General features: G+C 40.9%; 1 protein-coding gene across 1 annotated transcript in view; it reads left to right on the top strand.

The window, feature by feature from the left end:
- Positions 1 to 14,222, top strand: part of LOC140741048 (vesicle-fusing ATPase) — a 270,286-nt gene that overhangs the window by 38,894 nt on the left and 217,170 nt on the right. Inside the window, exon 3 of the mRNA XM_073070710.1 lies at positions 13,292 to 13,391. Coding sequence (XP_072926811.1) covers positions 13,292 to 13,391 — 100 coding nt within the window. The remainder of the gene's footprint in view (positions 1 to 13,291; positions 13,392 to 14,222) is intronic.

Here is a 14,222-nt window from a genome sequence, read left to right on the forward strand (position 1 = left end):
CTTGATTGGTCCTATTCTCTCACATCTTATCCTCTTGCTCTTTACATACTTGTAGAATACCTTGGGGGTTTCCTTAATCCTGCTCACCAGGGCCTTCTCATGGCCCCTTCTGGCTCTCCTAATTTCATTCTTAAACTCCTTCTTGCTCGCCTTATAATCTTCTAGATCTCCATCATTACCCAATTTTGTTTTGAACCTTTCGTAAGTTTTTCTTTTCTTGACTAGATTTTCTACAGCCTTCTCCATGGTTTCTGTACCCTACCATCCTTTCCCTGTCTCTTTGGAATGTACCTTTGCAGAACGCCACACAAGCATTCCCTGAATATTGGTCACATTTCTTCAGTACGTTTCCCTGAGAACATCTGTTCCCAATTTATGCTTCCAAGTTCCTGCCTGATTGCCTCATAGTTCCCCTTACTCCAATTAAATGCTTTCCTAACTTGTCTGCTCCTAACACTCTTCAATGCTATGGTAAAGGAGATAGTGATCACAATTCTATCTCCAAAATGCTCTCCCACTGAGAGACCTGACACCTGACCAGGTTCATTTCCCAATATCAGATCAAGTTCAGCCTCTCCTCTTGTAGGCTTATTTACATATTGTGTCAGGAAACCTTCCTGAACACACCTAACAAACTCCACCCCATCTAAATCCCTTGCTCTAGGGAGATGCCAATCAATATTTGGGAAATTAAAATCTCCCACCATGACAACCCTGTTACTATTGCACTGTTCCAGAAACTGTCTCCCTATCTGCTCCTTGATATCTCTGTTACTATTGGGTGGTCTGAAAAAAAAAACACCCAGTAGAGTAATTGACCCCTTCCTGTTCCTAACTTCCACCCACAGAAACTCCATAGACAACCCCTCCATGACTTCCTCCTTTTCTGCAGCCATGTCACTATCTCTGATCAACAGTACCTTGCCCCCACCTCTTTTACCTCCCTCCCTGTACTTTCTGAACTATATAAAGCCTGGTATTCCAAGTAGCCATTCCTGCCCCTGAGCCATCCAAGTCTCTGTAATGGCCACAACATCATAGCTCCAAGTACTGATCTTATGCTCTAAGCTTTGTTCAGATACTCCTTGCATTAAAATAGACACATCTTAAGCCATCCATCTGAGCACATCCCTTCTCTATCACCTGCCTATCTCCCCCCTCACACTGTCTACAAGTTGTCTCTATTTATGAACCCACAGCCCCTTCTTCTATCTCTTCCGTTCAGTTCTCTTCCCCCCCCCCCCCCATTAATTCTAGTTTCAACTCTCCCCAAAAGCCTTGGCAAACCTCCCTGCCAGGATATTGGTCCCCCTGGGATTCAAGTGCAACCCATCCTTTTTGTACAGATCACACCTGCCCCAAAAGAGGTCCCAGTGATCCAGAAATCTGAATCCCTGTCCCCTGCTCCAATCCCTCAGTCACATTTTTATCCTACATCTCACTCTATTCCTATCCTCACTGTTGCGTGGTACAGGCAGTAATCCCGAGATTACTACCTTTGTGGTCCTGCTTCTCAACTTCCTTCCTAACTCCCTGTAGTCTATTTTCAGGACCTCTTCCCTTTTTCTACCTATGTCATTGGTACTAATATGTACCACGACCTCTGGATGTTCTCCCTCCCACTGCAGGATATCTTGGACGTGATCTGAAACATCCCGGACCCTGGCACCTGGGGGACAAACTACCATCCGTGTTTCTTTCCTGCATCCACAGAATTGCCTGTCTGACCCCCTAACTATAGAGTCCCCTATTACTGCTGCCGTCCTCTTCCTTTCCCTACCCTTCTGAGCCACAGGGTCAGACTCTGTGCCAGAGGTGTGGCCACTGTTGCTACCCCCCATGTAGGCTGTCCCCCCCCCCCCCCCCCAACAGTACCCAACAGGAGTACTTATTGTTAAGGGGGACAGCCACAGGGGTACTCTCTATTATCTAACTCTTGCCCTTCCCTCTCCTGACTATTACCCACTTATCTGTCTCCCGAGGCCCCGGTGTAACTACTTGCCTAATAGCTCCTCTTTGTCACCTCCTCACTTTCCCTGACCAGATGAAGGTCATTGAGCTGCCTCTCCAGTTCCCTAACCCGGTCCCTAAGGAGCTGCAGCTCGATGCACCTGGTGCAGATGTGGCCGTCCAGGAGGCTAGGAATCTCCTGGTCATCCCACGTCTGACACCGAGCACAGAACACTGGCCTCACAGACATACTTCCTGTTTCTATTCCTCACAGTTAACTTACCTTGCCTCAACCCGTTATTGCCGAAGTCCCGTTAAGCCAAAGCCCTCCTACTCTGACACCTGCTCTATAAAGCTGTCCTTTTAAATTCGTCCTGCCAGTCTAACTCGCTGACGTCCACGTGCCTGCCCAGTCGTGCCTTGATCATTTCTTCCTAACATGATAAAATTAAACAGGTTTTTATTTATGTACTGTTGTGTCCAAGTATGTAGATAGAAAACTGACCCAATCTTAATACATTAAGAAGTTGTAAACATGAGGAAATCTGCAAATGCTGGAAATTCAAACAACACACACAAAATGCTGGTGGAACACAGCAGGCCAGGCAGCATCTATAGGGAGAAGCACTGTCGACGTTTCGGGCTGAGACCCTTCATCAGGACTAACTGACTCAGTTAGTCCTGATGAAGGGTCTCGGCCCGAAACGCAGTTAGTCCTGATGAAGGGTCTCAGCCCGAAACGTCGACAGTGCTTCTCCCTATAGATGCTGCCTGGCCTGCTGTGTTCCACCAGCATTTTGTGTAGGACATTAAGAAGTTGAACAGCTTCCTTTCTGCAATACGTTGTTTCTCTTTCAGACTGCTTTGCACATTGACTCAGTTTGGCAGTGGTTTTGATGGGACACCAAGACCATCTTGTATTGTCTGAGGAATACATATTTAGCCATATTGGTATATATTGGAATGGGTGAATATCTGGTTGAAGAGGGGAAAAAAAATGACGGACAGTGCCGCCATCCATCAGTCCTACTGGTTATACACAAATGTGTTTTGTGTTTATGATCAGGTGGCTGAACTATTCAGTGTTCTGAAAGTACAGAATTCTTCATGGGTATTCATTTTAAATTTATGTTGCAGACGATGTCAATGTTCTGAAAGCAATGCTTTTTCTGATATGATCCAGTGGCAGCTGTAACATTTATTTAGAGAAGGCCCAGAATAAAGTGACTTTTTTCTTTACATGGACAGATGTAATGTGTGACATTTACATTTTTTTCATCCTCTAAGCTTGCTGCCTATTTACTGTACCAACCAACATAGGACATGCTGTGCAAATGCCTGGCATGTCGGAGATAATCGCAGTGCTTTTGTTGGGGTGGTGTTTTGAATATTAAAGTAGTGGAAGTGTAGGTGGATGCTTCTGTTTTTAAAGTGATGTCAGTTTATGTAACTGAGCAGAATAGTTCATTCTCTGCTTTTCCTAGTTAAATTAGTGCACCATGTCTGTTTTTGTTTTCAGACTGGTACTTTATTTCATTTGCAGCACAAAAATAAAATTGGCTCACCTGATTAACGTCAATGTCACAGGTCACACAAGGCTTGCTTTCTTTATTTGCCCTAAACCCCCACTTTCTCTAAAACATTGATTCTTTTCTCAACATTTATTTTGCTTTGTAAAAGCATTTCCTATGTAGTTTTTTTTTGGTATATAAGTTTGAAAGAATTTTGGGCTTCTGATATTTTGGTGAACTTCTGGAATGAAGATGGTTCAGCTTATAGAGATTAGTCTCTACTTCCCTTCACTGTTTGAAGATTACTAACCAGTCATGGTCTCTCTCTTTATGCTGACATTGAAAAATTGGGAAGCATTTAAATGGTTCCTGTCAAAACAGGGGAAGCGTTTTCATTTAGACATTTTGGATCCCAAGCAGACAACTATTTCAAAGAGCTTTGTTCCCTTGCAGCAATCAACAGATTCAGCTTCTTGCAGTTTGTATCATTCAGTTGTGGTACAATGAGAAGACCCCAGTTTAACATAGGATGATGAAATTCACATTGATCTATAAAAGTGTTTTTGAGTATTTCTGTTGCCACATGATCTATTTTTGCACATCAGGAACAGTTGTGTGGGTTCAATTGCCATTGCGGCAGTATTTCATGGAGATCCATTGTGCACTTTCAGTAGTTGGTGCTGTGCTGAGAATACCCATGAACATCTTTTAATACAGCTGTTATAACTTGCAAAGAGCTCTTGCGCTGGTGTTTTTGTTTTGAAGTTTGTTCATAGTAAGTAAAATGCACTGATGTATAAATGGGTTGGATTTCCATTTAGCCATTCTTTCACCATATTGTTTCCTTGACATTTGATAATAGTGCCGATCATTGCAGCTTCAGTGTGTGCTTTATCTTTCTGTTTGTCTCGTGTGCATTATTTGCTGTTTAATGGTAAATGTGAATAAAGTAGGAAGGATTTGGTGGCAGCATTGGTTTTTCCATTGCAGTAGACCACCATGGCTCGTGTTTGGACTTAGTCACATTTATTTTGATGATTACTAAATTTGGGTGAGACTTCCGCTCAAGTACAGTCTATATCTTAGGAAAATTAAATGCTTTAGTTATGAGCAATTTTATGATAAACATCTCAGATTGCAAATGCAGAAAATTGACTGTGGATTTGGAATATGAATAGCAATTTTGATTGTCTTTGTAATATCTGTTTTAGGTGGTGATTTTTTTTAATGCAGATATTAAGATTGGCTTATGAGTTAATGAGCTTCTTGTGCCAAGAGCAGAATTAATATCAGCATGCTATCACTGAAGGTGTTCAACTGTGGCTGTAGCTGAATTCTGGTTCAGGCTAGTTGTTGTGCTGCTGACCTTGAGGAGAACAAATGGGCAAGGCACAACTGCCACTGTGAAATCAATGAACCTAGTGTGCAGTATGCCATAATTTTTCTATAGTTTTCTGATCTTACAGGTTTGAACTATACCCATTAGTGCAAAAAGAGGTGTTTATTTTTTCTGATATTGATCAATATTTCAGTGCTGCACCAGAAAAATCCAGTGATACTTTAATGAATCAATAGGAATTCTTTTGCATACACCTGCCCAAATTGTAGAATGCTAAAGATGTCAAAAGAAAAAGAAAAGCAGATCTGCTTTTTAACTGCCTATAACCTCCCCCGGTGCCCCTCCTTCCCTTTCTCCCATGGTCCACTCTCCTCTCCTATCAGATTCCTTCCTCTCCAGCCCTTTACCTATCCCACCCACCTGTCTCCACCTATCACCCTTTAGCTTGTCCTCCTTCCCCTCCACCCATCTCTTATTCCTGGCATCTTCCCCTTTCCTTTCCGGTCCTGAAAAAGGGTCGCAGCCTGAATCATTGACTGTTCATTTCCATAGATACTGCCTGACCTGATGAGATCCTTCAGCATTCTGCATGTGTTAAAGCAGGGCATAGTTTGCTTGAAAATTTGACAGAATGACTGTTCCTGGACATTAACCATTGAGTTTTTTAATTGAAAATCTCATCTATTCATGGTAATGTAAGTAGATTGGATGGTAAAGAAGGCATATGACATGCATGCTGTCTTTAAGCACAAGATTAATGAAGCCATGTTGTACTAGGAGTATTGTCTGCCATTCTGGCTGCCCCATTACAGGAAGGATGTGCATCCTTTTCTAAGTCTCCTCAAGATGCTTACCAGAATGCTGCCTTTATTAGAGGGTCTGACTTAGAAGAAGTTGCATTGAAACATAGAACACAGAAAACCTACAGCACAATACAGGCCCTTCAGCCCACAAAGCTACCTTAGAACTACCTGGACTTTACCCATAGCCCTCTATTTTTCTAAGCTCCATGTACCCATCCAGGAGTCTCTTTTTTTTAAAAAAAAAACCCTAATGTATCGGCCTCCACCACCACCGCCGGCAGCCCATTCCACGCACTCATCACTCTCCGCATTAATTTTTTTTAAAAAAACTTAACCCCAAACATCTCCTCTGTACCTACTTCCAAGCACCTTAAAGCTGTGCCCTCTCGTGTTCGCCATTTCAGCCCTGGGGAAAAAGCCTCTGACTATCCACACAATCAATGCCTTTCATCATCTTGTACACTTCTATCAGGTTACCTCTCGTTCTCCGTTGCTCCAGAGAGAAAAGGCCGAGTTCACTCAACCTATTCTCATAAGACATGCTCCCTAATCCAGGCAACATCGTTGTAAGTCTCCTCTGCACCCTTTCTATAGTTTCCACATCCTTCCTGTAGTGAGGTAACCAGAACTGGACACAGTACTCCAAGTGGGGTCTGACCACGGTCCTATATAGCTGCAACATTACCTCTTGGCTCTTAAACTCAATCCCACGATTGATTATGACCAATTCACTGTATGCCTTCTTAACCACAGAGTCAACCTTGTTTTGTCTGGAGACCAATGGGAGACCTAGTGGAAATTTATAAAGTTGTATGTGTCGTAGATAGTGTAGATGTTAAGAATCTTTTTGTGTGGGTAGAAAAGTCTAATACCAGAAGATCTGTATTTAAACTGAAGCCATTGGCATTTAAGATTGTTGCGCAGGACAAGGCATGGAGTGCATGGTGCCTGGAACCATCTTCCAGTGGTGGAAGAAGATATGTTGGTGATGTTTTAAGACCCATAAGTAGATACATAATATAGTGAGGAAAGGAGGGATGTGATCATAAAAGTGGTTGTTTAAGTTGACTGTGGTGAATGAGGCATTTAATGTGTTGGCCTTCATCCGTCAGGGCATCAAGTTGGCATATTTGGTTGCAGTTACAAGTTGTTGGTGAGACTACACTGGGTGTATTATGTACACTTTCGGTCACTCTGTTATTGTCATCATAAGCTATTGTCAAGCTGCAGGGGGTGATGAAGAGACCTCCACAGATGCTCCCAGGGTTAAGGGCCTGAGTTTTAAGGAGAGGTTGGGCATGCTGATCTTTGTTCCTTGGAGTATTTTAGGAGAATGAGGGATTACCTTATTTATAATATCATGAAATGTGGATGATCTGTCTTTTCCCCACAGTTGAGGAAGCCAATACACTAAAGGGCATGTTTACAAGAGGGGAGAGATTTAAGACCTGAGAGATAACATCTTCACAGAGGGCAGTGAGCAGCTGGAATGACCTGCCAGAGAATGTGGTCAAGAACGGTACAATTGCAACAATTAAGAGGCATTTCAGATAAATACTTAGGGAGTTATGGCCTGAACATGGGCATCTGGGACTACCAAGGAAGCTGCTGTAGAACATAGAATACATCACAGGAACAGGCCATTCAGTCCAATGTTGTGCTGAAACAGCTAAAAAGCAAATCAAAAACACCCTAACACTAATCCCTCCTACCTACACCATGTCCATATCCCTCCACCTTCCTTGCATCCATGTGCCTATGCAAACCATCGCTTAAAAGCCTCTGATGTATTTGGCTCTACTACTGTATCAGGCAGCGAATTCCAGGCATCCACGATTCTCTGAGTTTAAAAAAAAACTTGCCCCTCATATCCCCCTTGAACCTACCTCCTCTCACTTTCAATGCTCTGGTATTAAACTTAGTCTGTAGTCGGCATTGTTCAGTTGGAATGAAGAACCTGTTTCCATGCTGTGTTACACTATGACTATGAATCTCTGTTGGCATAGATATTGTGGCCTGAAGGGTCTGTTCTGTGCTGCATTTGTTCTTCATTCTTTTGAATGAAACCCATCTTTCTAGTCTTGTTTTGAAATTATTTTTTTCAGTTCAAAAAATATAAAGTGCAAAAAGCAAAGCATTCCTTGCCATTTGCATGGCTTGTCAGAAAAATGTACTGCTCCAATTTCTGAAGACTGTTTTCAGCAACATAGAAGCTATAAATCAGTGATAGCCTGTTTCGAAAAGTCGTGACTTCAATGCCACAGATTTGGCTAGTAGCCAGATAAAAGATGAAGCTGTCAAACTGAGGTAACATTCCCCATCTTTCCATTTTGTAAAGTTGTAGGGTTTCTTGAATTACTGCCAGCGTTTGGATTGATAGTCATAATCAGCAATATAGCACTGGAAAATTAGTGTAAAAATATTCATGCACCTTGGGCCTGTTTATCACTTGACAACTCCTTGAATAATAAAAACTCAATATCTACTTAGTAATGGAATACTGGTTGATGCAAAACATAGAACTCGTGTTTTTTTGGTCTTCACTTGAGTAGATGTCATAATGTTTGGGTAATAATCTCAAGGAAAGTAATTTATCTAGTACTCCTGCAATTTGAATTGAGAAGTGTGGCTAGGCATCTGAGTTTCTGTAAGGTCTTGAGTATAAAAATTTGGCAATGTTTCAGCATTGTCAATTATCAGCTGTTTATAATTTATTGCTGACTCAATGGTTCATAGTTGTATTTTGAATTATTTACATTTTCCATTTCTAATACTTGTGTATTTCTTGGGGGGCCTTTGCTCATGACACCATGTCCTAGGAATAGTAATCATTTAATTCCAGAATCATAGTTTTTAAGGATATTTTTTCTGATTTTTTTTCATTAAATTGTTAATGAAATGCAGTGCTCTTTCTGTGTCTCTCTCTGGGATGGAAAAGGTCCAAATAGGAATTAAAAGCATTTGGCATAATCTTTCTATTTGAGTGAGCAGATTTATTATAGTGTGGATATCTGACCAAGAACTGTACAGAAGCAGTTTTAATATACCTATTTCAATTGCATCGAGGCACTGTTGCATTACTTTGGAGTTGTGTATGTGAGACTAATAGGCCATCCGCTGTACTTGTTTCCATTCTTGATTCTTTTAAATATAGTACAAAAATATTTTGCTCAGTTTGACTTCAACAAACAGTGACAACTGTTTCACTGTGGTGTGCATGCTATTCAATCCTGACTATCAATTGCTATTGGCTGAGCTGGCATATTGTTGCTGTCCATGGTTCTAACTATATCACACAGTTAGTTCCTTTGAGATTATTTCTCAGCTCCAGTTCAGCTGTTTTTCAGAAAATCTGAGACCTTTCAACAGAGGAGTCCATTTGGAACAATTTGCATTCCATCTTATTAAATTACACATTTTTTGTATGATATCCTGCATTTTTAAAAATAAAATTGATTTGGCTTTGATTGTCAACAATTTTAGATTTACTTTGGATCTGATACAGCACAAAAACACAAGATAAAGAACACAATTTAAAAAAAACAATAAATATAAATGTGTAAGATGGCTTCTATAGTGGTGTATTGGTATTGGTCCATGGCTTAAAGGTTGGGAACCCCTGTTCTGTACATTGATTGTATGTCCTTAATAGGGCTGTATATAAGGTGACTGACAGGAAATCGTAAAGTAGTTGCTGACAAACAGAAATGAGTGAATTCTCATGTTCTGCAACTATATTTCTTTGATTACATTCCTTGGCCATCTTTGCACAAGATGCAGCCCTATTGTTTGTGTGAAGATAATAGTATGAAACAGCCCAATTCTTCTGATATTGTACCTGTAACCTCTATCTTCACCACAATCAGGATGCAGTTAAGTAGAGGAATTGCCCAAATTGAAGGCTTCATGCTTTTGGTGCCCTAACAAGTTGTATGTGGAAATGAAATTTGCAACATCAGTTGCATCAAACGCTCATTTGAATATCAGATCATGAAACCTATATGCCACAGAAGAAATTTTGTCTCTGGCCTTCAGGAGTTGTGTCGGAAGCTTCCATTTACCTCGCGAGTGCTGTGTGCAGATGGTAATTGTTGAATACTACTGGTGGATTCAGTTGCCTCTTCTCTATCAAAACTAATTATCCCACACTGAGACTGACCCATTTGATGTGCTCCTATACATTACTTAACTTTGCAGTTGAGTTTGGCCAGCGGTAAAAACATTAAAAGGTAGAATAATTCTGTTGGGGCAATGATTTACTCTGTATATTGCAGACTTTTGCATTGTAAGGTCACACTTGTAATTCATAAGCTGCTTTTTTAAACATGGTTATAGAATTAGAATTTCAAATTGAATAGAATTAGAATTTTTAAAAATCTTACATCCATCCCACAATGTGAGGGGGTAAAAATCTTTTGTGTTATGACTCCATCGCACTGTACAGACGTGTGAATTTAAATGTCCAATGGCTTGAAGAAAGAAGCTGTCCCATAGCTCTTGGTCCTGGCTTTAATGCTGCGGTAGCGTTTGCCAGACAGAAGCAGCTGAAACGGTTCATGGCCGGGGCGACCAGTGTCTCTGATGATCTTCCAGGTCTTCTTTCTGCACCCGCTGCCATAAATGTCCGCAAAGGAGGGAAGTTTGCGTTCACAGATGCGCTGGGCTGTCTGTACCACTCTCTGCAGTGCCCAGTGATGAAAGTTGGTGCAGTTCCCATACCAGACGTTGACACAGCCAGTCAGCATGCTCTCAAAGGTGCCCCTGCAGAAGGTCTTGAGGATTTCGGGGCCCATGTCAAACTTCTTCAGTCACATGAGGTGGAAGAGCATCTGTTGTGCTTTTTTGCCACAGAGCCAGTGTGTACAGTCCAGGTGATGTCATTGGGGATGTGTATACTGAGGAACTTGAAACTACTCACCCTCTCATCTGCAGACCCATTGATGTTGATCAGGGCAAGCCTGTCTCCGTTCCTCCTGTAATCCACAACCAGCTCTTTTGATTTTTGGACATTGAGGGAGAGGTTGTTATCCTGACACCACTGTGTCAGGCTGTCTCATCACCACTAGAAATAAGGCATTTGCGAATTTCAAAGTAGTGGCATTTGCGAATTTGATCAACTGATTGGACATGTATGGCAGCACAGTCGTGGGTGTAAAGGGAGTAGAGGAGGGGACTCAGAACACAATCCTGGGGGGTACCTGTGTTGAGGGGCAGAGGTGAGGAAGCCCATCCTTACCACCTCTCGGTGATCCGGTAGGAAGTCTAGGATCCAGCTACACAAGTTGGGGTACAGACAGAGGTCTCTGAGCTTCCTGTCAAGTCTGGAGGGAATTATGGTATTGAACGTTGAACTGTAGTCCAGGAACAGCATTCTAACGTGTGCATCCCTCTTCTCCAGGTGAGTGAGGACATTGTGTAGTGCTGTGTCTGTCATGTCATTGGTTGACCTGGTTCCATTGTAGGGGGTCCAGTGTGGGTGGTAGCATGCTGCAGATGTAGTCTTTAACTGACCACTAAGGACTAGTAGTTGTTTTAAGCAATGTTGTATATAGTCTGAGTAAGAAATGTTCTACTTTTAATATTCGTTCAGATCCAGCTAGCCCTTTCAGCAAATTTGGTATAAACCAATATTTTCCTGTTATTGTCTTAAACAAATATTTGCAGCCTGTGTTTGCTTATTGGTGGACTATTTCCTTTTATAACAGCATAAACTTTGAGTGAGAATTGATACTTCAGTGATTACAGTCAGCTGTGGGTTCAGAAGATTTCACTTTAATACTAAAACTAGCCCCTATTTATATTTTTTGAATCTTTATGTAGTGCATGCAGGTCTTTCAGCCATGCTGTTATTTTTAAACCAGGTTTTCTATGTATGATTTGGTGCTTGTTCAGTACAAGATTCACAGGAACAGTAGGAGATGCAGCCTTTTAAAATGCTTGCAATCAAATCTACTGTCTCTTGCAGCTATCTTGAAGATTTTATTTTGGGACGATTGACCTTGAAAGACCGTTGATGCATGTTTTACTGTAGAATCTATGGCTTTCTTGTGCTGTGACCAATGCTATACAAGTGAGATTAAGGAAATGTAATATGACCAGACTCCATGAATAGTTCAAAGGACAGAGCTGTTGTGCCTTGTAGCACTTCAGTGCATGAATTTAATAGATTATGACACAGTTTCTGGTTTGCAACTAAATCTCCTTAAGTCTAATTCTCAGTTAAACAGAGGCACACAGCAAAAATGAGAAGTAATCCTTGCATAGCAGTTACAATTTTTCAGACAATGAAGGTTCATAATGCTTTAAGTATGTCCATAGTACATGGAGATCTATTCTAATTTTTCCCATGGAGACTTATTTTGCTTTAGATGTTTTCAGCAAGACGTGATAAGTAACATTATTTATTAGAGCCTCAAACATTATTTGAGGCTGCATATTATATTGTAATGGAGGCATTGGTGCAAAGCAGGGTGAAGAATTGAAATCTGGAGATGAGGTCTAACTTGAAATAGAATGGAGTAGTCTTAAATCTTCAGTGTTGCTGGTCATTGCATTTATTTTTGTTTTGCCTTGCTATAGTAAATTTCACTTTTACTGAAAACTAAGTGGGCAACCTTTCATGTGCACAATATTGTGCTTTGGCTTGTGCATGGAAAACTTTTTCATTTTCAGAATATTTTGAATGGATTTCAAAGTGCGTTGATCTCTGTGGACATTGTTGATCCTCAGATTTAAAGCCAAACCTGGGAATACTGCTCCCTATGACTATCTCGTATACCTTAAATATGTTAGTATTGTTTTTTAATTTCATGTCATTTATCAGTTGAAATAAGAATGCTCAAGCTATATGACAATTGTCCAACAGCAAGCAATGTGTAACTTTGAAGTGAAGCTAATGACAGACTTCTGAGACATGATTAGGTTAAGAAGGTTGAAGCTAATTAGAGAATTGGTAAGCTGTGTGTTTAACTAATTTTGTGCAAAATGTGGCTGACCTGATTGAACATCTCTGACACCACTTGGCTAACAAAGGATGATAAAATGGCTGACACCACTTCTAGCTCTGTCTATCCTTGCTCTGCTGGCCTGGCCACAAAAACCCCCCCGCACTCCCAAGGGTTCCCAACCTGGGATCCATGGGACCGCTCTGTAAATGGTAGGTGTCCATGGCATAAATAAGGTTGGGAACCCTGCTCATACTTCCTGAAGAGGCATGCCCAGAACTGTACAGAGTTATAGTGAGTTTTGGTATAATCATTATTGTCCTGTTTTATGCCTTTTCTACTAAGTGTTTGTTGTCTCATCTTAAACTTCCAGCTTATGGAGCCATTGACAGTGTGGATGGAAATGAAGAACTTGGCCGGGTGGGGGGGATGTCTACAAAGGACTTGAATGAAAGGATGTGGAGACAGTCAGTCTTTTCCTTGGTGAATTATGTCTCTATTTCATGACAAAATCAAGTCGTGTTGCAGCGACTGGCTCTCGATCCTTCACAAAGAAACAGGATGCTGGCACAGCCTGCTATTTGGAGGGCACTACAGTCATTCCTGTCTGGTGTTTGAATTGTGCACATTATTGGCAATCACAGCCTCTTCTGATGTATTCAGCTCTATTTCTTCCGTGTCACCCTATGTGGATGGTTTTCCGTTCCTTTTCAGATACTTCACTTTTTTTTCCTTTTCTTTTAGGCATGTGCTTGTGAAAACTAGTCCGAACCACAAATTTGTCTTCACGGTGAGAAGTCATAGCACTGTGCTTCCAGGGACCATTGCCTTCAGTTTGCCACAGGTAAAGTTGATTATACTGTGCATGATATAGTTTCAGTGCAAACTTGTAAACAGTCAGCATTGATGGAATGATGTGGATTTTTTAGGTGGGGTGATAGCGATGGTGGAGAGGGATGATGGAGTGAAGTAAATTTCCATTGGTGCCAATTGTTCCTTGGCATCAGTGGATGCATATTCATCCGTCTGCTTCCTCCCTCCTCTCCAATCAACTCTTGAATTATTGATGTAATGTCTATTTCAGTTGCTAAAATATATGAAATTTCTTCTACGGCCGATTCTAATTATGCACTTAAGGTTGACCTTGTTCAGTTCTGGAAGCATCTCATGCCTGACTTCTGACATTTATATAACTTTAAGTCTTCATCTAATGTGTGGTTATAACCGTAAAAGATTTGATGAATTTCCATTATCTTGTCTTTAAAGCATCAACATTTTTCCCAGTGTGTGGAGCTGAAAACAATTCACTAGTCTAACTGGGGTCTTAGTATTTCATGGTATAATAATCATGTTTTTATATTTTCAAATTAAATTTTGTTTTTTTCCTCAGGATTATTACCCAGTGGAGCTGCCTTTAATATTAATGAAAGTGAATCCTCCAGTCCCTCTACTGTTTAACATTCACTCTGTGATGCTGTTCTCATTTTATTTAACCAGCATAGATTTAGATGTGCTGGCATTGAATATGATGTCGTATTCTTGTCCATTACATTCTCCTGACAATATTCCTAACCAATATCTGATTTTCTGAAGTGCTAACGATTCCTCCCATTTGTGTGCATATTTCAAGACCAAGTAGTCTAATCCTCTATCTGCTTGTTACTTTTTTCACTTT

The sequence above is a fragment of the Hemitrygon akajei genome, chromosome 18 (genome assembly GCF_048418815.1).
Source record: "Hemitrygon akajei chromosome 18, sHemAka1.3, whole genome shotgun sequence".
NCBI classification, from domain to species: Eukaryota; Metazoa; Chordata; class Chondrichthyes; order Myliobatiformes; family Dasyatidae; genus Hemitrygon; species Hemitrygon akajei.